Raw genomic sequence first — 25,976 nt, forward strand, 5'->3', positions numbered from 1 at the left:
CCCGTGCCCCCTGTATTGGATGGTATTTCAACACAACCTGTTTTGGCTGACGTCAATATTCAACTATTCCATGCTGGTTCTGCATGCTAACTCCACCTGTCTGTGAACTGACCTGTGTTCCTAATGATGTAATCTAAAACAACCAGCCTCTCAAACAGATGCTGGAATGTTTTGGCAGTGGATTCTGGTAGGGACTCATTGTCAAACTTCCGGAGCCAGTAGTCTGCATCCTTGAAACCATTCACAAACGTCTGGAATGACCCGTTCTAGAGAAAGAAAAATGTATTATTAATACTACAAGTAGAAGTAGTTTTCTAGCAGAATAATTTCTCACATGGACAATGTACTACCAAGTGTGAGTTACTAACATACTGTTCAGTTCAAAAAGGCTTACTGATAATAATCAGATCTAAGACTACACAATGCCCAAATATGAATTTGAAATACATACTGGGTAGACATTACTGATACATCAATACCTGTACCTAGTTGTACTAGTCAGCAACCACAAGAATTGTGTAGAAAGTGCATGAGTGTCCACATGAGTCCCAATGCTGTGGTGGGAAACTGGACCATCAACCATAGGCGACAGGCACCTATTCGTAGACTCTTTAGACCAGCCATGACAAACCACGGAGTCTTTACACAAGCCACGACATGCCATTGTAAAGCCCTGTCATCTACAAGCATGTAGCACTGTAGAAACATACCTGGCACCACATCTCCCTCACCATGCTCATGGCTGGTATTTACAACCTACCTTCGGTGGCAAGCCTATCCTCTTGAAGCGTTTCCCGACTGCTGGCACATGGTCCCGGATGTTCTTCTTTGTGACTGCTTTTGCCCTGTCTATTGCATTGTAGTTAAATGTATCACTTGCGAGCTTGACAACCTGCAACAGTCAAGTATATGACAATCATTGGACGGCAAGAAGTCAAGCTTGGATCTAGGAGAGCAAGGGATGGGGACAAGTGTAGAGCTAGGAAAGCAAGGGTTGGGGACAAGTGTAGAGCTAGGAGAGCAAGGGTTAGGGACAAGTGTAGAGCTAGGAAAGCAAGGGTTGGGGACAAGTGAAGAGCTGGGAGAGCAAGGGTTAGGGACAAGTGTAGAGCTGGGAGAGCAAGGGATGGGGACAAGTGTAGAGCTAGGAGAGCAAGGGTTAGGGACAAGTGTAGAGCTGGGAGAGCAAGGGTTAGGGACAAGTGTAGAGCTAGGAGAGCAAGGGTTAGGGACAAGTGTAGAGCTAGGAGAGCAAGGGTTGGGGACAAGTGTAGAGCTTGGAGAGCAAGGGATGGGGACAAGTGTAGAGCTAGGAGAGCAAGGGTTAGGGACAAGTGTAGAGCTTGGAGAGCAAGGGTTAGGGACAAGTGTAGAGCTAGGAGAGCAAGGGTTAGGGACAAGTGTAGAGCTAGGAGAGCAAGGGATGGGGACAAGTATAGAGCTTGGAGAGCAAGGGTTGGGGACAAGTGTAGAGCTAGGAGAGCAAGGGTTGGGGACAAGTGTAGAGCTAGGAGAGCAAGGGTTGGGGACAAGTGTAGAGCTAGGAGAGCAAGGGATGGGGACAAGTATAGAGCTGGGAGAGCAAGGGTTGGGGACAAGTGTAGAGCTGGGAGAGCAAGGGTTGGGGACAAGTGTAGAGCTAGGAGAGCAAGGGATGGGGACAAGTATAGAGCTGGGAGAGCAAGGGATGGGGACAAGTGTAGAGCTGGGAGAGCAAGGGTTGGGGACAAGTATAGAGCTAGGAGAGCAAGGGTTGGGGACAAGTATAGAGCTGGGAGAGCAAGGGTTGGGGACAAGTGTAGAGCTGGGAGAGCAAGGGTTGGGGACAAGTGTAGAGCTAGGAGAGCAAGGGATGGGGACAAGTATAGAGCTGGGAGAGCAAGGGTTGGGGACAAGTGTAGAGCTGGGAGAGCAAGGGTTGGGGACAAGTATAGAGCTAGGAGAGCAAGGGTTGGGGACAAGTGTAGAGCTGGGAGAGCAAGGGTTGGGGACAAGTATAGAGCTAGGAGAGCAAGGGTTGGGGACAAGTGTAGAGCTAGGAGAGCAAGGGATGGGGACAAGTATAGAGCTGGGAGAGCAAGGGTTGGGGACAAGTGTAGAGCTAGGAGAGCAAGGGTTGGGGACAAGTATAGAGCTGGGAGAGCAAGGGATGGGGACAAGTATAGAGCTAGGAGAGCAAAGGTTGGGGACAAGTATAGAGCTGGGAGAGCAAGGGATGGGGACAAGTGTAGAGCTAGGAGAGCAAGGGTTGGGGACAAGTGTAGAGCTAGGAGAGCAAGGGTTGGGGACAAGTGTAGAGCTGGGAGAGCAAGGGTTGGGGACAAGTGTAGAGCTGGGAGAGCAAGGGTTGGGGACAAGTGTAGAGCTGGGAGAGCAAGGGTTGGGGACAAGTATAGAGCTGGGAGAGCAAGGGATGGGGACAAGTATAGAGCTGGGAGAGCAAGGGTTGGGGACAAGTATAGAGCTAGGAGAGCAAGGGTTGGGGACAAGTGTAGAGCTGGGAGAGCAAGGGTTGGGGACAAGTATAGAGCTGGGAGAGCAAGGGATGGGGACAAGTATAGAGCTAGGAGAGCAAGGGTTAGGGACAAGTGTAGAGCTAGGAGAGCAAGGGTTGGGGACAAGTGTAGAGCTAGGAGAGCAAGGGTTGGGGACAAGTGTAGAGCTAGGAGAGCAAGGGTTGGGGACAAGTATAGAGCTAGGAGAGCAAGGGTTGGGGACAAGTGTAGAGCTAGGAGAGCAAGGGTTGGGGACAAGTGTAGAGCTAGGAGAGCAAGGTTTGGGGACAAGTATAGAGCTAGGAGAGCAAGGGTTGGGGACAAGTGTAGAGCTAGGAGAGCAAGGTTTGGGGACAAGTATAGAGCTAGGAGAGCAAGGGTTGGGGACAAGTGTAGAGCTAGGAGAGCAAGGGTTGGGGACAAGTGTAGAGCTAGGAGAGCAAGGGTTGGGGACAAGTGTAGAGCTAGGAGAGCAAGGGTTGGGGACAAGTGTAGAGCTAGGAGAGCAAGGTTTGGGGACAAGTATAGAGCTAGGAGAGCAAGGGTTGGGGACAAGTGTAGAGCTAGGAGAGCAAGGGTTGGGGACAAGTGTAGAGCTAGGAGAGCAAGGGATGGGGACAAGTATAGAGCTAGGAGAGCAAGGGTTGGGGACAAGTATAGAGCTGGGAGAGCAAGGGTTGGGGACAAGTGTAGAGCTGGGAGAGCAAGGGATGGGGACAAGTGTAGAGCTGGGAGAGCAAGGGTTGGGGACAAGTATAGAGCTGGGAGAGCAAGGGATGGGGACAAGTGTAGAGCTGGGAGAGCAAGGGTTGGGGACAAGTATAGAGCTAGGAGAGCAAGGGTTGGGGACAAGTGTAGAGCTGGGTGAGCAAGGGATGGGGACAAGTGTAGAGCTGGGAGAGCAAGGGTTGGGGACAAGTATAGAGCTGGGAGAGCAAGGGATGGGGACAAGTGTAGAGCTGGGAGAGCAAGGGTTGGGGACAAGTATAGAGCTGGGAGAGCAAGGGTTGGTGACAAGTGTAGAGCTGGGAGAGCAAGGGTTAGGGACAAGTGTAGAGCTGGGAGAGCAAGGGTTGGGGACAAGTGTAGAGCTAGGAGAGCAAGGTTTGGGGACAAGTATAGAGCTGGGAGAGCAAGGGATGGGGACAAGTGTAGAGCTAGGAGAGCAAGGGTTGGGGACAAGTATAGAGCTGGGAGAGCAAGGGATGGGGACAAGTGTAGAGCTGGGAGAGCAAGGGTTGGGGACAAGTGTAGAGCTAGGAGAGCAAGGGTTGGGGACAAGTGTAGAGCTAGGAGAGCAAGGGATGGGGACAAGTATAGAGCTAGGAGAGCAAGGGTTGGGGACAAGTGTAGAGCTGGGAGAGCAAGGGTTGGGGACAAGTGTAGAGCTGGGAGAGCAAGGGTTGGGGACAAGTGTAGAGCTAGGAGAGCAAGGGTTGGGGACAAGTGTAGAGCTAGGAGAGCAAGGGATGGGGACAAGTGTAGAGCTAGGAGAGCAAGGTTTGGGGACAAGTATAGAGCTGGGAGAGCAAGGGATGGGGACAAGTGTAGAGCTGGGAGAGCAAGGGTTGGGGACAAGTGTAGAGCTGGGAGAGCAAGGGTTGGGGACAAGTATAGAGCTGGGAGAGCAAGGGTTGGGGACAAGTGTAGAGCTAGGAGAGCAAGGGTTGGGGACAAGTATAGAGCTGGGAGAGCAAGGGTTGGGGACAAGTGTAGAGCTAGGAGAGCAAGGGATGGGGACAAGTGTAGAGCTGGGAGAGCAAGGGTTGGGGACAAGTATAGAGCTAGGAGAGCAAGGGTTTGGGACAAGTGTAGAGCTGGGAGAGCAAGGGATGGGGACAAGTGTAGAGCTGGGAGAGCAAGGGTTGGGGACAAGTGTAGAGCTAGGAGAGCAAGGGTTGGGGACAAGTGTAGAGCTGGGAGAGCAAGGGTTGGGGACAAGTGTAGAGCTAGGAGAGCAAGGGTTGGGGACAAGTGTAGAGCTAGGAGAGCAAGGGTTGGGGACAAGTGTAGAGCTGGGAGAGCAAGGGTTGGGGACAAGTGTAGAGCTGGGAGAGCAAGGGTTGGGGACAAGTGTAGAGCTAGGAGAGCAAGGGTTGGGGACAAGTATAGAGCTTGGAGAGCAAGGGATGGGGACAAGTGTAGAGCTTGGAGAGCAAGGGTTGGGGACAAGTGTAGAGCTGGGAGAGCAAGGGTTGGGGACAAGTGTAGAGCTAGGAGAGCAAGGGTTGGGGACAAGTGTAGAGCTAGGAGAGCAAGGGTTGGGGACAAGTGTAGAGCTGGGAGAGCAAGGGTTGGGGACAAGTATAGAGCTAGGAGAGCAAGGGTTGGGGACAAGTGTAGAGCTGGGAGAGCAAGGGTTGGGGACAAGTATAGAGCTGGGAGAGCAAGGGTTGGGGACAAGTGTAGAGCTAGGAGAGCAAGGGTTGGGGACAAGTATAGAGCTGGGAGAGCAAGGGTTGGGGACAAGTGTAGAGCTAGGAGAGCAAGGGATGGGGACAAGTGTAGAGCTGGGAGAGCAAGGGTTGGGGACAAGTATAGAGCTAGGAGAGCAAGGGTTTGGGACAAGTGTAGAGCTGGGAGAGCAAGGGATGGGGACAAGTGTAGAGCTGGGAGAGCAAGGGTTGGGGACAAGTGTAGAGCTAGGAGAGCAAGGGTTGGGGACAAGTGTAGAGCTGGGAGAGCAAGGGTTGGGGACAAGTGTAGAGCTAGGAGAGCAAGGGTTGGGGACAAGTGTAGAGCTAGGAGAGCAAGGGTTGGGGACAAGTGTAGAGCTGGGAGAGCAAGGGTTGGGGACAAGTGTAGAGCTGGGAGAGCAAGGGTTGGGGACAAGTGTAGAGCTAGGAGAGCAAGGGTTGGGGACAAGTATAGAGCTTGGAGAGCAAGGGATGGGGACAAGTGTAGAGCTTGGAGAGCAAGGGTTGGGGACAAGTGTAGAGCTGGGAGAGCAAGGGTTGGGGACAAGTGTAGAGCTAGGAGAGCAAGGGTTGGGGACAAGTGTAGAGCTAGGAGAGCAAGGGTTGGGGACAAGTGTAGAGCTGGGAGAGCAAGGGTTGGGGACAAGTGTAGAGCTGGGAGAGCAAGGGTTGGGGACAAGTGTAGAGCTAGGAGAGCAAGGGTTGGGGACAAGTGTAGAGCTAGGAGAGCAAGGGTTGGGGACAAGTGTAGAGCTAGGAGAGCAAGGGTTGGGGACAAGTGTAGAGCTAGGAGAGCAAGGGTTGGGGACAAGTGTAGAGCTAGGAGAGCAAGGGTTGGGGACAAGTGTAGAGCTAGGAGAGCAAGGGTTGGGGACAAGTATAGAGCTGGGAGAGCAAGGGTTGGGGACAAGTGTAGAGCTAGGAAAGCAAGGGATGGGGACAAGCTTCAAACATGGAGCTACAGATAAATGAATGTTGGTTTATTCTTGCTACAACCACACAAACATATCAATAGTAATATTAATTACATAGGTAGTAAATATATCTGGATCAACATTATTCAGAGTTGCGTGAAATTGAATATCTAACACCAGTTTAATTATCCATTACACCCAATTTCTTCCGCAAAGTTGTCCACAATGTAAGCATTCATGTACATGTGCTCTGTGGCTGAGTGGTGTTATTGTCATGTACATCTATTTTTGTGTGTCCCAGTATATCTGCATAGTTTATTTCTATATAAAAATTGCAATGTCATGAATAGAAATAGAGTTACCTCCCTTTATTCTAACAGCTGACATATTGTGCAATACCATGAAAATAGAGACTATCATTAGTTTTTCAAAGTTCACATAAAAGGTGCAAAATTGAAGAAACTGAACTCACTAAAACAAACCTGTCCTTTACTCCATGGCCATAAGGTAACTTACAACATCCTTTTTTATAATCCTGATGTTTTTACTCTTCCCCCAACTCACCATAACGACGGGTCTCACACTGCAACCATTTATTTGAAACAAGATGGCTGCTACTGCAAGGTGGACTTACTTTGGTTTTGGGGACGATGTTGAGTCCCAGCTTCTGGTCGACCACGCTGGCGCCGGCCTCGGACAAGTAGCCCTGGTTGGGCACCAGACAGCTGCGGCCGAAGCAGCAGGGACAACACAACTTGTGCATCCACTTGGTCCATTTGGGATTTAGCTGACCGTATGGCTCCTCATCCTTTGGCTTGAACACACCTATTGTTTTCTGGAAAACAATTGCATAATGAATAACCAGTCATGATCAATCATGAATGAAAACAAAATTTCATTAGAAACATTAACATGGTTACATCTCATTATCCCTGAAGTACAAATCATAAGATATTGGATGTTAAACCTTGTCTGTTATCAGCCTTCTCATTCTCCCTGCTCAACTCGCTCACAAATCAGTTGAAATGGACTTACCACTGCTCATATACCTGGTCTTGGAAAATTAGTAATCATCTATTAATCCAGACATCTCTATGACATGGGTTTGACATGTGATCAGAATGTCAATCTGCAGCGGTAGAAACTAACATTTTAGACCACTAGTCCTTATAATGACAACATTTAGCAAAGCCTATAAATGGGAAATTTCTACTAGTCCTTATGATACCTTAACTATTCGGCAGTTTGGCAAGGACTACATGACTAGTGCCAATTTCTAACGCTTATCTGAAACTCAAGTATATTCTAGTCTATACTTGAACTCCATCATGTTCGTCCTGCTCCATCATAATTCATCATGTTCATATGCTAGAAGTCTGCCTTCGTTAATGGTATTGACAGCTGCAGTATAGATTACCTGACAACACAGAGCCTATAAAACCATTCTCTTCTCACACATTCACTGACCCAGTCAAACAAACCACCTGTTGCCAGACATGCCAGATGGATTTTAGGATTTCTTTCTGAGAAAATATTCAGTTTTTGTTGATACTCAAAAAGTTATGTCCCCTTGGCATTAGCCCCTATGTCCTTTTCACATGATGTGGCAGCGTGTAAGTGTAACCATGGTAATATATCACATTACATCAGTCATGTGGACAGCATTTTATTAGTAATTCTATTGTTGTTATTCATTTATTGTTCAGTGTTTAATTGAAAAGCCCTATTTAGCATGGATAACTCACAATTATCCAGGCCCATAATAGGATGTAGATACGGATCTAGATACTAGCATGTCATTTATGAATGTCAAATTACAGGAAGTTTCCAAATAGCTACAATAACAATCTGTATTTTCATCCAACAGTCCCAGTTGCAATCAAACTGCATTGTTGTGAGGTTGTTGTGTGTGTGTCAGACTACCCATGTCATACACGAACAGGGAATGTCACATGATAACACAAGCCATGATGCTGACAAACCAAGGCTCATAACTAGACAATCCTGGGACTCTAACTGCAACCATCAGATCCTTGCACATAAAAGGGACATAACTCTGCATACCAAGTGTGGCAGCCTTCACCACCATGTCCCATGGGCCTCTACCTGTCCTCTTGTCATTTACCTTACATACCGATAAAAGGTTGGCATTGTCTTGTATTGAAATCTGGTTCTTAACTGTGATATGTACACCTTGACACTGGACAGGCTTCACTATAATTCCAAAAATGTCTTGATAAATAAATGAAAAAAACCCTGTCATGTCACTTCCTTAGCAGCACATTCAAGAGACAGCTGCTTTTATGTGCGGAAATAAAAAAACATTTCAGAAAACAATGATGTGCCATGTATACCACCTTGTGTTGCAGATTGCACCGCTGCAATGTACCGTTCCAGATCGACACTGAAGTCATAATGCATCACTCCAGTTATTATCTACACTATGGTCGGACACATGTTACAGATTACTAGCAGCAGACTACCAGTCTAGTGCATCTGCCAAGTGTTACAGGTATCCAGGGGGCTAGCAGACTGGGCATATGTTGTGATGTGTTCTCATCAGTATCCAGACTAAAGACTCTCCAGGCTCACCTTGAAGCACTGCTCTCAACACTTCAGGTGTGAAATCTGTATTGGAACTTTGAAAAAGCAGCATTGACTTCCACTCTGTCTAACCATGGCAAGAGGGCACCACTGTTAGTTTGGCCCATTGTGAAATTCCAAGTCTGAGTGTAGGGGCGGGATGAGTCCAAATTTACTACCCAGGTACCCAACCCCTGTTGCCCGACCCTACCCGGGTACCTGGTGTAGCTCTCAAGAGTTGCATTGAAAATGTCCATTGGAAATTGTTTTACGAGAGCCCTGGCAAAAACTATTTTGATAAACGTATTAAAAAATCTGATCATGAATTCACTGACGATGACTGAAGCTTTATCTTTACTCAAATATATATAAGGAATGTGTGCATAGTGAGAAAGAAATGTGAACGTAAGTATATAGTGCAACCATGAAGTTCTGGATAGTTTTTGTCATTAAACAATAAATCATGAGACTAACCGGGTACTCATTTGGGTACCCACCCAACCCGAGTACCCAAGTTACCTGTCCTGGCCCTACCTGAGTTTGACATCACAGAAGTGCAGTTTTATTAATGAGTCACAGCATGATCATAATATTTGATTGGAGCAATGGATTTTAACGAAATGCAACACTGTTACAATTTGCAGTTTGTACATGGATAATAATACATATTTCATCAACCCAAAGGTTTCATTTGTCATCACTGGAAAATCAATCATAAATGTAGCAATTTGAATCATGTTTTGTGCCTAAATTTAGATAAAACAAGGTTTGGTTGGTTGGTTGGTTGGTTTGTTGTTTTACGCCGCACTCAGCAATATTCCAGCTATATGACGGCAGTCTGTAAATAATCGAGTCTGGACCAGACAATCCAGTGATTAATATCATGAGCATCGATCCACGCAATTGGAATCGATGACATGCATCAACCAAGTCAGCGAGTCTGACCACCCGATCCCGTTAGCAGCCTTTTACTACAAGCATAGTCACCTTTTACGGCAAGCATGAGTTGCTGAAGACCTATTCTACCCCGGAATCTTCACGGGTAGATAAAACAAGGTACCAGTGAGTAAAGGGGGCTTAGCAATAGGACATAGAAGTTTGTTTTCTGTCATGGTTATCATAAAAAGTTCTCTTAAATGGGGATCAGGTGGTCTGACTTTGTGTCATTCTGCCAAAGTGGCATGGATCATTGTTCTGACTGTGTGTCATCGTACCCCAGTGGCATGGATCATTGTTCTGACTGTGTGTCATCGTACCCCAGTGGCATGGATCGTTGTTCTGACTGCGTTTCATTCTGCCCCAGTGGCATGGATCATTGTTCTGACTGCATGTCATCGTACCCCAGTGGCATGGATCATTGTTCTGACTGTTGTGTCATTGTACCCCAGTGGCATGGATCATTGTTCTGACTGCGTTTCATTCTGCCCAAGTGGCATGGATCATTGTTCTGACTGCGTGTCATCGTACTCCAGTGGCATGGATCATTGTTCTGACTGCATTTGTATTGTACCCCAGTGGCATGGATCATTGTTCTGACTGCGTGTCATCGTACCCCAGTGGCATGGATCATTGTTCTGACTGCGTTGTATTGTACCCCAGTGGCATGGATCATTGTTCTGACTGCGTGTCATCGTACCCCAGTGTCATGGATCATTGTTCTGACTGCATTGTATTGTACCCCAGTGGCATGGATCATTGTTCTGACTGCGTTGTATTGTACCCCAGTGGCATGGATCATTGTTCTGACTGCGTTTGTATTGTACCCCAGTGGCATGGATCGTTGTTCTGACTGCGTTGTATTGTACCCCAGTGGCATGGATCATTGTTCTGACTGTGTGTCATTGTACCCCCATGGCATGGATCATTGTTCTGACTGCGTTGTATTGTACCCCAGTGGCATGGATCATTGTTCTGACTACGTTGTATCGTACCCCAGTGGCATGGATCATTGTTCTGACTACGTTGTATTGTACCCCAGTGGCATGGATCATTGTTCTGACTGTGTGTCATTGTACCCCCATGGCATGGATCATTGTTCTGACTGCGTTGTATTGTACCCCAGTGGCATGGATCATTGTTCTGACTGTGTGTCATCGTACCCCAGTGGCATGGATCATTGTTCTGACTACGTTGTATCGTACCCCCGTGGCATGGATCATTGTTCTGACTGTGTGTCATCGTACCCCAGTGGCATGGATCATTGTTCTGACTGCATGTCATCGTACCCCAGTGGCATGGATCATTGTTCTGACTGTGCGTCATCGTATCCCAGTGGCATGGATCATTGTTCTGACTGCGTGTCATCGTACCCCAGTGGCATGGATCATTGTTCTGACTGTGTGTCATCGTACCCCAGTGGCATGGATCATTGTTCTGACTGCGTGTCATCGTACCCCAGTGGCATGGATCATTGTTCTGACTGCGTGTCATCGTATCCCAGTGGCATGGATCATTGTTCTGACTGTGTTGTATTGTACCCCAGTGGCATGGATCATTGTTCTGACTGTGTTGTATTGTACCCCAGTGGCATGGATCATTGTTCTGACTGCATTGTATTGTACCCCAGTGGCATGGATCATTGTTCTGACTGTGTTGTATTGTACCCCAGTGGCATGGATCATTGTTCTGACTGTGTTGTATTGTACCCCAGTGGCATGGATCATTGTTCTGACTGTGTTGTATTGTACCCCAGTGGCATGGATCATTGTTCTGACTGTGTTGTATTGTACCCCAGTGGCATGGATCATTGTTCTGACTGCATTGTATTGTACCCCAGTGGCATGGATCATTGTTCTGACTGTGTTGTATTGTACCCCAGTGGCATGGATCATTGTTCTGACTGTGTTGTATTGTACCCCTGTGGCATGGATCATTGTTCTGACTGTGTTGTATTGTACCCCAGTGGCATGGATCATTGTTCTGACTGTGTTGTATTGTACCCCAGTGGCATGGATCATTGTTCTGACTGCGTGTCATCGTACCCCCGTGGCATGGATCATTGCTCATGCTTCCAATCTCTAGTTTGCCTGAGCAAAACTTGATTATTAACACGCTGCCATTATGGCTGAATTACCTGTGCCAAGTCCCCTACAAAACAGTTCAAGATTTCTATTTACAAATGTCCTGCTTCCCAGGTAATGACGGCATCATGATGCATGCAGCCAGGTGTTGCTGACAACAAATGCTGGTAGAATTACAACATTTCTTCCACAGATTTATTGTTCAAACTCATCCAACTGACAATGTAAATATTTCTGAGGTGACTCATTGTACCATGTGTCCCAGACATGTTGCACTTGACGTAAATCATGCAACAGTGGCAGCCATGGTTGTGTTCAACTCAACAACACCAAGCTGACCTCTCCGACAATGTGAGTGAGTGAGTGAGTGAGTGAGGCCAGTAATCATGTCTGATTGAGACCAACCAGTGGTGGATCGTGAGAGCAACAAGCTTCAGTGAGGGCATGATGACAGGGTTTCAGTCAAGTCACATTTGTGCAAAGAATAACAACACTTTGGGATGCCATTACTGAAGACAATAACTGTCAGCGATGTTGAGTAGTGCCTGCACATATGTGTTGTGAAATTGCTTGTTCCTCCGGCATATTTCACCATGACATATTGTCTTAAAGACCAAAATAGCGCCATGCTTTGGCTTTTCAGCTTTTGATCGAAAAAACAATCCTTTGGTAGAGACAATCGACCACCATTTGTAAACATAGTACACTTAATCAAGGGAGGTAACCCAATGACAAATAGCAGTGCATAGTAGCAATATCATTCAGGATTAGCCATACCGGTACCAAGAAGATCTTAATTCATTTCATTACTGACAATACAAGGGGTGGCTGATGGATTGCATTGATGGACCTGTGTGTCAATTATTTTGCCCATCTGAGGTCCACACTTCTGCAAATGATGCTGGAGTGCCTGGATGCTACTGGTGTAGTGTTCCTCCTGGTGGAGTAAAAAGTCCTCCACAGCAGAAATGTTGCCATCATCACGTGACGAGGTGGAACTGGAAGTCCCAAATCAGGTGAATACAGAGGAAGTCATAGTCATGCATTGCAGCCATTGCCCCATGGACTTGTGCACATCTTTAGTGAGGTTTCCATGAAATTCAGACTTGATATCCTCATGCAGATGCTTAAGCAGAATAGCTAAATATTGGCCATTAATGGTCTGACCAAGAATCCAAGAAGACCGAAGCCATCACCTTGCCAGCTGATGTAGGAGACTTTGCCTTCTGCTCAGGAGGAGACATTTCCACTGCTCTGACTGCTGTTTAGTCTCTGGCTGATAGTGGGTGAACCATAGACTCAGCTCTGTCTGCTTCAAAACAACGTACATTCTCATGAGAAATGACGAAACTGGAACGTTTCTGATCAGGAGTCAGCCTAGGGACCCAGCGTGCTGAAACCTTTGTCAGGCTCTGTTCATTCCTCAGAATGTCCTCAACTCTCATGAGAGATGTCTACTGTAATACTGGCTATGTGACGTGTGAGAGTCATCGATCCTCCATAATTATATCATGTATCTTATCTACATTTTCCTCAGTGGTGACAGCTGAAGGTGTTCCTGGTCTTGGATCATCTTCAAGGCTCTCTCTTCCCCTCAGTTGTCCACGTCTTATCAGTGGCTGGGGAAGGAGCATCAGCCCCTTCCGTTGACACCATATCTGCATGGATGGCTGTTGGAGTTAGCCCTTTCAGTTGGAGATACTTGATGACAGTGCAGTAGCCAATTTTGTCCAATTTCATCATCAGGAAATATCTTATTACTTTGATGCCTGCATAAATATGCTGCCTGGTTGTGCATTTGGTTCAAACACAGCCTGTTAGCATGGAATGTTTTATTCTTAATACATGAAAACTGTTGGGGTGCCCTATACATCCTTCTTGGTTAGGCTCAGAACTTAGGGTCACCTACCCACTTGTACTTCACAAAATACTGGCCCATGTAGGAATTATGGGAGTGTGTATAGTTGAAGGTTTGTATCACAGCTTACCCATGTCCCAGTGATACCGTGCAGGCTTATAGCACGGCGGACTGTTCAGGGATCTTTCCTAAAAACTTCACAACATTAAGCTGACACACCACGATATAACTGTAATACTGTTCAAGGCAGCGTTCAACCCAACTCACTCACTCACTCACAAAAAGAGTAACTTGTGGGGGTCATTGTGACTCTGTTTCCACAACCAGACACTGTAATCCGGAAACATAACTATGTTAATAATTACCATCATTACCATAATAGTGTTGTAAGAAGACTAATTTGCCAAATTGAAAACATGTTTAATATTCTTTAAAAAAAGGAACATGTACATGGCTTGTGATACACACCTCATCCCCAGTATGTTACAAGCAATGTTCCATCTTGTATCATCAGTCCACTGTCAACATCACTCAACATCACACCCTCTGAATCTCCAAGCAAACATTCTATGTCAATGTCACTGTCCTCAACATTAGAATAAAAACATATCTCTTTTAGCAAGGCCTGAAATGTTCAAACCAGTTAAACAGGCTAAACAAACCAATGAAGAATTTTAACCATTACAGTCACAAGTTAAAGGTTCTTAAGAGTGCCAAATTCCAATGCTCTAATGATCCTATTTGCTGTCAACATGTTAGAGAGGTTCATGGCAAACGTTGACTGGCGTTAGTGGCCCAAGTGTGAAGTGCTGGATGTGTGCAGGCCACATTATCACCATGTCAGCACTTGAGTCCAGCACAGTTGCATGTGTAACATTGGGGAGGGGACTCAGGTCATGTCCCGATCATTATCACATGGGGCTGTACACACTGGCTCCAAGTGACAACATTGTCAGGCCCATCCTTGACGAAGGAAACATTTCACCGCCTGTGATGCAGCATTTGTTTTCTCTCAGATGATTATTGCCGACTTCAGTAGTTCATGAACGACATTTGTCTATTTCTATATCCTTTCTTGTATTGCAATATTTGAAACATACATATGAAAGAAATAGAGAGTCTCACCCAAGTGTCTTTTGATATCAAATATATCTACACGAGTTGATAAAAGTGGAAAGTTTTTCCACGAGGGTGAGATTTTATACATCATTAAACATCATTCTTCCGACTTTTTCAGTTTGTAGACAGTTTGTAATAAGCAGCATCTTAAGTGCAAAAAGTACTGCTAACAGCTTCAGTGGCAGCACCATAAGTGGTGTCATTTGATTGTGACATCATGGTAACCAATGACATCACAATGGTCTGCAAGCATTGTGATGCAATTTCATTGCAGCAATATCTACAATAAGATAGTTTTGGATGATTAAAAAACAGTTGCCAGACAGTGAACTTATAATTTGGCCCCTTTAGTTTTCCTGTCAACATCAATATTAGATTACCAGCAGCAATTTAAAACTTCTATTGCCACGATCACCTTACCTACATACTACCTGAGCTAAATGAACTTAAAACCATCGACATATGATGGATTACAAATATGAAAGTTCAATCTTTGGACTTATGATAAGTCATTCATTTGGCTATACAATATCAAATATATTTCTCAGAAGAATTTGTAGGAAACAAATTCCAATACGATTGGTACCCTGATGACTCAGAACATGTCACTGATACATCAGCATGGCCAATGATGTGTCACCATCACTACAAGAAAAAAAGGGTGAATATTCCGTGCCTACTGATCTTGCTGATAGCAAGTGACAGGGCTATCTGTGACATATTTTCTTTGTCGCTCAATGTTTTTCTTGATATATGAATTCTCTGTCTACATGCCAAGATCATGACGATCATGTAGATCGATGCTCATGACGTCAATCACTGGATTGTTTGACCCAAACTTGATTATTTACAGGCCGCTGTCCAACAGCTGGAACACTGCTGAGAGCAGCTTAAACAACAAACAAACAAAACCTTGAAAGTGTGAATCAATTTCAGGTATCATGTCTTGTCCATCAACGCCCCTGCTGTCTGGTGCTGTTGTATGTTGCGCAAGTAACACCATCAAGTCGATATAAGATGTCATAACTAAATCCTTGTAATTCCACATGAAAGCAATTGAGTCATGTCTATAGCCTCCTACAATGAGAAGATGGCCGCTTGTGACATCCAGCAGGATCAATGATCTAACTTGAGGCTCCTTAAGGCTTAGAATAGAACAAAGGAGACAGTCAAAATGTCATGTATATTTACCCCTGCAATGAGATGAGGATGCTACACACATCACAATACCAGGCTTGGAATTATGTCCAAGGTGGGGAAATAACAGCAGAACCTCATCCTATAGTTAACACCTACAAATATTTGCAATAAAGCCATATCTAAAAGTTGTCAGCATAGGATTCTAATCATGCTAATATCAGAATTTCCTGTGTTTTCTAGATTTCAAAGAATCTGTTGTAATTCTGAAAGGACCGAATGTCTGTTACTTTGTTTATCACACATGACAGGAGATGCCCCGCTCCAGGGATGATGGTTGTCAGGTGGTCAATGTGCTTGTCAAGAGGAAGTCCTAGTTTCCATTCTACATCATGTACATGGTCTGTGGAATCCTTAATCCTTTATTTGTTGTGTATTCTTCTTAAAACAAATAACTACATTTGATGAGAACAGTAAAGCAAATAATCATTGCAGATGGTGGGAACTATCCATGCTCACTTTTAATACAATTTTGGCAACGCAGTTTCAGAGAAATTGTTTATAACAATATTTAGCTTGGATGCTTAAAAAACTTGAACATCATATCATCCATTTCCTTCAGACAATCTATCAGTTTTCTGGGCTTCATGTCTCCTGTGAAGTAAGTTTCATGCTTTTACAAAATCAGATTTTTGTTGTAATTCAGTACATCAATGGTATACATGGTAATTAGATGGTAATTAGATGGTAATTAGATGGTAATCAGATGGTAATCAGATGGTAATTATGGAATTGGTATCCAGGTATAGATATTGATTTTTGATTAAGTTACACAAAACGTGACAAAAGTCACTTTTTAAGACTACAAATAGGCATTTTCAGTTATCTATAGCCAATAACATTGTTCAGCATGTTAGTGTATTTAACATAATTATATTCAAGCGAACAATGAGTAGGCAATAACCACAGTTTATGTGGCTTAAACCTGTCAACCCTCACTATGTGCAGTTAACCAGCATACTGCACATGCTATAAGTTACAATGGTGTAGGTTTCTTGTGCATACTGAGATCCATAGTTCCAGTTTTCTCCTTGTTCTATCTTGCCTACTGTCTTGGCTTGCTTGTAGATTGACAATCATATATGATTTCAACTATCTCAATCAGCTAATTCCACACACACCACTGGCTCCATACAATGGCAAGTGCAGATATCTGGTCAAAACATCAAGTCATCCTATCATGTTCTGTTAACAAGTACTGATTCATATACAGGTATTTTTCGGTGAACCAAAAGACAATCTGGACTAAAAATAAATAATTAATAATGTTTGTCAGAGAATTACGGTATTGAAGAAAGGATTAGGCATGACCCCCAGTGGAATGTATGTAAATACATAAAGCTGTTACATCATAGGTAGATAATGACTATAATCCTGAGATAATTATGTGGGATAATCTCTGTTATGTCTCATCTGGGATCCAGGACTAGTATTACCTGACCCAGATCACATAACATACACGTCATTAATCCTAGCACAATGGTTGATGTTACTCTCGATAGCTGCCTGAGTAGATTGCTTACTAGAACAAGAACATTGTTTATTTGATGTTTAATGCCGAACTCCATGACAGTCGTCTGTAAACAATCAAGTCTGGACCAGACAATCCACTGATTGATATCAAGAGCATCGATCTACGCATTTGGGATACAATGACATGCATCAACCAAGTCTGTGAGCCTGACCGCCCGATCACATTAGTCACCTCATATGACAAGCATGGGTTGCTGAAGGCCTATTCTAACCCATATCTTCACGGGTACAAGCACATGCATAACATGCGTACTAATGTACACCTCTAGATTAGGTAACAAAAGTTGGTCCTGTTGCACTGCAGCAGTGTGTGACTCGAGGTTGTCGAGGCTGTCAAAAGTCGCTGACACTTCCATGGTAGATCTACCCTCATTACATGTGCACACGTTCTACATATTACCCACCCCAAGTACAGGTAACATCAGTAATGTGTGTTACCTGTAGCTGTAGCAATAGAATACACTAGGGCTGTAGAGTAGCCTTGTGTTTAGGTGTTCACCGTCATGCTGAAAAGAGCCTATTCCTGGTGTCCCTCCTGCCCTGATATGGCTGGAATAGGGCTAAAAGCCTTATCATTTAACAATTTACAACAACTGCAGAATCCAAATTTGCTTCATTCTCTTGATTTAACATTCCCACAAGTTCTGCTACATCTAACCCCCAGAACAGACACTGGGTGTCACAAACACTAACTGCTAATTCCCCCATATTCTGCTACATCTACAAGTCCTGAGAAGGAAGCCCCCAGGACAGACACTAACTGCTAATTCCCCCATGTTCTGCTACATCTACAAGTCCTGAGAAGGAAGCCCCCAGGACAGACACTAACTGCTAATTCCCCCATATTCTGCTACATCTACAAGTCCTGAGAAGGAAGCCCCCAGGACAGACACTAACTGCTAATTCCCCCATGTTCTGCTACATGTACAAGTCCTGAGAAGGAAGCCTCCAGGACAGACACCAGGTGTCACAGACACTAACTGCTAATTCCCCCATGTTCTGCTACATCTACAAGTCCTGAAAAGGAAGTCCCTCCAGAACAGACACCAGGTGTCACAAACACTAATTGCTAATTCCCCCATGTTCTGCTACATCTGTCAGCATCTCAATCCTGAGCAGGAAGCTATGTTGCAAAGACAGGTAACATGCTATTGCAGCATTACATGATTACAGCACACAACCATGCAACATCACAGTCTATCAATGGATCGTTATTGTAGTTCAATGGGGGCTTGCTTTTTGCTGAGTTCATTTTATTTTTGGTGCATATACAGCGTGTTTGTTCAACTGATGCAGGCTATGTATGACAGCAATAGAATGTATGTAGTAGTTTGGGGGAATCAGTCTACCTTCTACCTTTCATCATCATGTTCCGTTTGTTCTAGTCAGTCATCAGTCACATCACTTACAAAATGTTCTTTATGTTCCAAAAAGGGGATTTCAAAGATCCTGCTTTTACACTGACATGAAATTCTAGTAATTTTACTGCACACACGAAAACACTTGACAGCAGAATAAAGTCATGAGATCATGTGTTCTAGATCTTCTTTAGATGGTTGAACAATTTGAGTAACAACATAATATGATACAGCTATAAATAAATGCACACTCACAATTGATCATTTCATCAGAACAGAGTAGACAATCACTAATTATAACCTATATTTTTTTATATAGTCAATTTGTTACAAATTATTCACAAAAGTGCACAGGAAGTAGCACAGAGTTAGACAATGAAATGAACGATGACATCATTGACCCAGTGTTGTCTTGAACACAGTGCGTCCATAACGAGTCCTACATCACTCGCAACATTCGATATTTACGAATTCCCTCATGCTTGCTCTTCTAAGTAATGACATGGCTCCTCCAATGATGAACTTGGGTGGAAAGGCACTTCATGTTCCATGTTTAAACACGGATGGGATGTACTATTTACAATCTACTGGACCAATAATGATATTAGAAAAAAAAAATACATCATCGATCTCAAAATGTTACAATCAACACTACCCAAAGGGACATATCTAACATTAGGCAAATTGGATTGGTCCATCAAATTCCGCTATATCCCTCATTAAATATGGATGTTGTGGAGACACATTTAACAGCTAAGGATATTAAATTTTAAATAGCTTGTGTGAGTAAATTCAGAAACTTACATGAAAACATTTAAAAATTTGCAATCAAATTTCATTGTCCTGAATACACGTAGAAACACTGACAGACATATTGAGGCATGGTCCACAACACAATGAATCATCATAGTCTGACATATGGTACCGGTATGTGAAGCCTTTAACGTGTTTAACGGATTGTCTGACAATACCATCACATAAAATACTAATAGCATCTGTCATATTGACATTACTTTACATTACTGGGCCGTTGGAATAATTCACAACCATATCTTGCAAAAGAAAAACTCATCGTTGATTTAATATACAGTGTATTATACCTCCATTCTTTTGTGATAAATACCCTGGACCCATTCTGTTTGGGATGGGATGCTACACGTTATTGATGATCTCCACCTGCCTTTTCAGCAACTTCCCACAGAATTTCCCTTGCACGTGTGTGTAATTTGATTGGATGTCATTTTCAGCACTGAATCTGTCATTCAAATCAGACCTAAATACAAAACTATGGCTGTGAATGTCTCCAGGGTATAAATAATAGAATGGAGGTAAAAACACCAGATAATAGGATGAAAAAAACAGGGGAAAAGTACTGCTGTATTTTTTCAACAAACCATTCAAAACAAATTTGACAAAGAGAAATGATAAATACCAAAAATATTCTGTTTATGACAGGTAAAAAAGAGCTCCTTTGTTGAAACTGAATAGTATTGAACATAACTCCCAGATCTGTGAGGAAGACAAAATCATCCGTCCTTAATTAAGCAATATCAATAAAGAATAATACCTTTTGATGTCTGATCCGTTAAAATAATTTGTCTCTATTTTTTTATTCCAGAGAGGCAATAAACACAGAAAAGAATTGCTGACACAGCAAACATTGGGTGTATCCTCTCGGGTGCCTTAGTTGTGGAAATACGCTCGGATAATCAAAATAAGATCTAGAAATAAATCCTAATTGCACAAGACAATCGATTAGCGAGCTTTTAGACAGGAAGCACTTAGTTGGCGTAATTATTGACACCTTCAGGCACTAATCAGAATTAACTAATGTCTGGAGGTGATTCAGTGATTGGACTTAATGTGACCTAATCATCATCGTCAAGGACAGCAGGTAGTCAGGCCATACCTTGCCCTCAGAACCCAGTCTTCACGCCTGTCATTAGCTGGCTGTCAGACTGTCAAATAACCACACAGTTTACGACCTGATCTACATTGTCATTACACGCTGACTCATCACTAAATATGGTCAACTTAAAAATACAGTGACAATCAATCAAATGTCTGTCTTGCCACATACTGTTGCATCATGTCAGAATGAATCTTTTTCCTACTTTCCAAACACTATTATAATTTGATTTGCTCCTGTGGTAAGAACTTTGTCATCTAAAGATTTGACCTTTTCGACAAAAAAAATTAGCAATTATATTTTCATCCCTGCCCACTTCACTGTCAAACCTTGCTGCCTCATATCAGTGGGAAATATCGGCAGTTGTTAATGCAAGTTGTTCAGCAGCTGGGGATCAGGGTAGAACTGCAGCAGCATGCTTGTTGTAGCAAGTGAGTTGGGTTCAACTATTCCAGTTTTATCACGACAGTCAGCCTAATCTGGGAGGAAAGCTCGAAGTGATGCAGGTGTCAGACATTTACCACTCTGGTGATACCCACGAGTGGTCTAGTCCAGTGGACATGCTGGTCAGACTGTGTCCCTGTCTGTGCTTCACTGTGCCCTGATGGAGGGTACCATTGCTCTTGCTTGCAGTCCCTGCCTGTGTGTCACTGTGCCCTGATGGAGGGTACCATTGCTCTTGCTTGCAGTCCCTGTCTGTGTGTCACTGTGCCCTGATGGAGGGTACCATTGCTCTTGCTTGCAGTCCCTGTCTGTGTGTCACTGTGCCCTGATGGAGGGTACCATTGCTCTTGCTTGCAGTCCCTGTCTGCGTGTCACTGTGCCCTGATGGAGGGTACCATTGCTCTTGCTTGCAGTCACTGGTTTGTGTTGTCCAGACCCGTTATGTACAGGCCACCACGATCTAGCTGGAATACTGCTGACTTTGACAACATCCACCCACTCACTAACCAAGGTTAACAATCTAACTGTAAACAACAGCTGAACATAAAATGACATGTGTCACACCTTCCTGACATTTTTGCCCCTGGTTGTTTTAGTTGGCTTCTACACTGAGTGGAACTATTTGCTGCATGCCAGATAGACATTGGATAGTTTCAGTCTGCTCTATTTAATCTGAAATTGGTTGAAAATGTGTTTGTCTTTCCATCATAATATTGCATGCTACCTTCTCAATCCTGACTATTGATTCGAGGTCCCACAATTGGCAATCCCAATCTGGCCTTAACTAAGTATATTTCAAATATAAAAATACAGACACACCAAATTCTGATAGATCTCAACAGTCCTATTTCCCTAATAGCCAAGGATAAAGACTCTTTCTTGTAAACTTACTGCATGTCCATTGAGGACACAGAACTATTAATGTACTTTGTGACAAATAGAAAAGACAAACAAAGCAGTTTTACAGCTTTGTTCCTCCATTGTAAGCAGACAAAGTAGACTTGGGGACATGATGTAAGAAGGACCAGCGGCCCACCGACATTGACAGGGCATGCCTTGGGCTGGGGGCTCTGTGACAGGGACTGGTTACAATCTAGGCTTGTTCTTAGCTCTGAGCAAAATCAGTGTGATGACTCGGCACACAAGTTGGAACTCAAAGCCTAATTGTGCTGGAATAATGATTCCAGGACTGGTGTATTGGGACACTTTGTTGATGTTATGAGGATCACATGGTCAATGATCAATAAAAAACATGATAATCAGAACTCGAGATAAGCTGCATATTTGCGTAAAATATGCATAAAATAACCTTTAATACGCAGACAAATCAAATCCTAGTTTATCAGAAACACAACTAAAACTATAAATACTCTATTGAAATCAAATTAAAATGTGAAGAAACAGGTGGGTAAAAAATTACCCTCTAAAACCTGTGGATACCCAAATAAATCAAACCCCTGGGTAAAATACAAAATAACCAAAAGCTTATCTATAGCTCTGATAGTTATATCATGAGGGCACAGTACATACCATGAAAAATAATTGTCAAGTACTATTCTGACTGTACAATATGTCCCAAGCAATGGTTTGATCAAATCTCTCAAGCTTAATGTATTAGTTCAATAGTTGAGTCTCCCTTTCATCATGGAATGTCTCCTGCACATGAGAAGTCTGGAGTTTCCACACAGCCATCCTTATCTCATCTGGCTCTATCAAGAACACAACACCAAATCTACATTCACCACTCTGGTATCGATCAGCTGAAATGTGTTCAACATGTCCAAGTACAAACAATACATTTCTTTCATTTTAATTTCAAATTAACAAAAAATACAAACTTTTATTCAGTCCTGCAATGTTAATGTAGACAGTCCATTCCGCTCCAGTTGACCCAGGCTGTGAGACTAACCGAGCATGACCACGACTGGCCATGTTCCATGATCTCCATGGCACCAGCATGAGATGTGCATTTCATCACCTGATTCCTCACACCATCTGTCACGACCACTCTCCAACAGGGTTATGGACCAGAAACAGTAAGTAGAACTGAACGACTGCTCACAACTGTCAATAATTATACTGCATTTCACCTCTAACTATTGACTAACATTTAGTCAATGAAATTTTATATTACACAATACCCTTCTTGACTCAATTTTTTTTTTTTTAAATTCCCTTTGCTGATTTTCACTTGGAATAGAGCTAGCTAGAGCTGGGTAGACTTGCTTTTGTATGTGTTTCTAGATTGTGTTTTTTTTTTCATAAAATAAATATATTCATTCCACAGTCATGGTGCGGGACTACTCTAATTACAACAACCTCTAGTCCTCACAGCTAAATGTAACACCAAGTTTATACCATGCTATATGAAACATACCCTAATTCAAATCAGTCATCTTCCTGTCGTTACTTTGATAGGATATAAATATTCATTGTGCGAAGTCACCTTCCACAAAGGTCTGCACCTATAATCTGAATATTGCTGAATAGAAAAATAACAATGAAAAATAAAATATCCCTGGATATGAGTCACAGATATCCTCCATGAAAGTGTGAAACTAACATCGCACACATCGACAGGATGCATGTCAATATCTGCCATGTACGCCGTCATCACAACACATCCTCTCGGCCCCAAGGCTACCTCCTCAATTTCCTGGGTGTCACATCAGACCAGGACAGAACGGCCCGAGGCACTACTTGCTAAGCTTATCTGTGATAAGGCGAAATGGCTGTGGTTGTACCTATTACCCCCCCTTGTTAGATTACACCGCCCCACTAAGTCCTCCTACTTATCTCCAGTGCCTGGCCCACACTTCCAAGTTATACCTACAAAACAAACCATTCCCTGCCATGCTAGATATCCAATAACAGGACATATCCAACTGAATTTGAAGTCATATACAGACATACAGAGAAATTAATACCAACCATATAAATACAAAAATTAATCTGTGCACTAACATGAACTCAACTAACACTAAATATTTTACATTTTTACTAAATATCTTAAAAAATCATAAAGTAAACTATTACCATGTGTTTTTTCAAAATCATTTACTGATTGTGCTTACCATGCTTACTGACTTAGAATTTTGATTGTTCTTGTATCTTTATGTATTGTGTTCAAAACTAAAAGAACTTGTCATGAAACTTTAACATTAAAAAATTAAAAGATCAACATTATTCAGAAATATATATTAAAAGAAATATTCAGCAGATGTCCAGGGGTTCCCAAGAATAAACTCCATTTGGAAAACATTAATTTCAAACACTGATATATTAACTAAAATTCAAAATAACAGGACAAGATGGTATAACAAGACATGAAAATATTTTCCATTTATCATGAAACAGAAAAAAACTATTCCGTATGTTGGTTTCTTACCTTTTGTTTATTCATGACAAAGTAACACCCGCTTGTTCCTTTTGAGCTTAATGTAGGTGGTATTCCAATATCAATTGCTTGTTCCACCTCTTGAACAAGTCTCCCAAAATCGGGATCATTGGGGAAAGTGTTTCGATATGGCAGTTCCTGAATCACATTGGGTAAAGATTCCATTGCCTCATAGTATTCAGATGCATCTGAAGCACTCCTCACCCCTGAGCGCTCAGTCTTCTCAAATATTTGAGTCCTGTCGCCTCTTGAAACTGACATTATCCTTCGTTACAATACTCACGTCAATATCTCAAATCCTGATACTCATACACCTTGAAGTAGTTCCTTGAGAAATGTACTTATCATTTCCTTGTCAAACACTATCCCAGCATGTTCATTTCAACTTATGTCATGTCATCCTAACTGGTTAAGTCAATCTGAGTTAAGTATGTCTAGTTACAGAACTCTAATCTGTAAATCCAGCACCCATACTTGAAACACTTCTGAGAAATAGATTTCTTATTCCTCAAGGCTTTTCCAAGAAAAACAAAAAAAGAAAGAAATGTTGTATTTCTAAGATCATTCTGATAAATGAAACAACCCAAAAGAAAACTTCTCAAATTGATTTGCACTTTCAGCTAGAATTCAATACAGGGACAGTCACTACAAACAATGTATCAATATTCCATCAATACCACCTGACTTTCAGGCGCCAATTTCAGTCCCAACAATGTATATTCACATGAGACTCCCACTGTCTGAAGTCATCCATATCACTTCACTGTCCGCAGTATCACCACAGCTGATCACACACTGCAGCCTACAGCAGATGTCAACGCATATCCAACAAGACTCTGGATGTGACCACTTCCAACAGTTCTACACACCTGTGTGGGAGCCCTTCTCTCCGCTCCATGAAACGTGGCCAGTAGCCTGCTATAAATAGCTCAAGGAAATTAAACCACCTGTAAAGTCATGTGACAACATCAAACAGGAAAAGGGAGATAACTCCTGTAAAAGGCAGGCCACAAAGCTGAATATGTACCGAGAGAGATTCATTGATTTTACTCTTCAAATAAATCTTGACATTTGTGTCAAATTAGAAACAAATGAAGGAAGTTAAAGAAAATGAAATCGTTTTGTTCTCTTGTCTTTGATAATTTTTTAACAAAGCACACTTTCTGACATCTTTCTTTCACCATGTTCAGTGTGAGGAAAATTACATTTTCTTCCTGTATCAAGGACATTGGCACTTGTGAAATATATTATTTGCCTCTGTCAGGTTTCATTAAAGCTGACAACTGAGCCATGGAATTAATATAACTGATTCTATAGTTTTCTGCAGAGAGCAAGTGCAAATCAAAGGCAATAGCTTCGGGCAGAAATCTTAAAGGACAAATCTGCGCTAATAACAATTTAATCACACAACTAAGAACTGACCCTAGTTCAAATACATGCAATACAATTCTTATTTGGAAAAAAAAAATCCCTATTTCATTTCAAGTGAAATAACACTTAGTGTCAGAACTATTTTCCATCTGCATGCTCAATGACACTTTCATTGTCAGAGTAAGGTCATGAAGATAATGACAAAAATACATTGTAAATAGATTGTGTCTTTTCCTGCCAAATAACATGTTTATCCAATCATGTGACAGTTTCCTTGCTGACGGTACCACACATATCAGGTCAGGTCACTTGGCAAGACAAACATGTGATTTGACCAGGAGAGACATATCCTCTACTTCTG

General features: G+C 43.0%; 1 protein-coding gene across 2 annotated transcripts in view; it reads right to left on the minus strand.

Moving 5' to 3' along the window:
• The window catches only part of LOC139452143 (phosphatidylinositol 4-kinase type 2-beta-like), a 44,937-nt gene that overhangs the window by 9,040 nt on the left and 9,921 nt on the right, over positions 1–25,976 (minus strand). Inside the window, exons 1-4 of one of the 2 annotated variants that reach the window (XM_071233482.1) lie at positions 24,236–24,723; positions 6,461–6,661; positions 761–892; positions 113–266 (exon numbers count right to left, since the gene is read on the minus strand). In XM_071233482.1, the coding sequence (XP_071089583.1) occupies positions 113–266; positions 761–892; positions 6,461–6,661; positions 24,236–24,505 (757 nt within the window). In that variant the 5' untranslated portion in view covers positions 24,506–24,723. Of the gene's footprint in view, positions 1–112; positions 267–760; positions 893–6,460; positions 6,662–24,235; positions 24,724–25,976 lie in introns of those variants that run through there. The other variant, XM_071233481.1, reaches the window with a different exon arrangement.

Source organism: Haliotis cracherodii, unplaced genomic scaffold, assembly GCF_022045235.1.
Source record: "Haliotis cracherodii isolate W230 unplaced genomic scaffold, xgHalCrac1.p SCAF_9, whole genome shotgun sequence".
In the NCBI taxonomy this organism is placed as follows: domain Eukaryota; kingdom Metazoa; phylum Mollusca; class Gastropoda; order Lepetellida; family Haliotidae; genus Haliotis; species Haliotis cracherodii.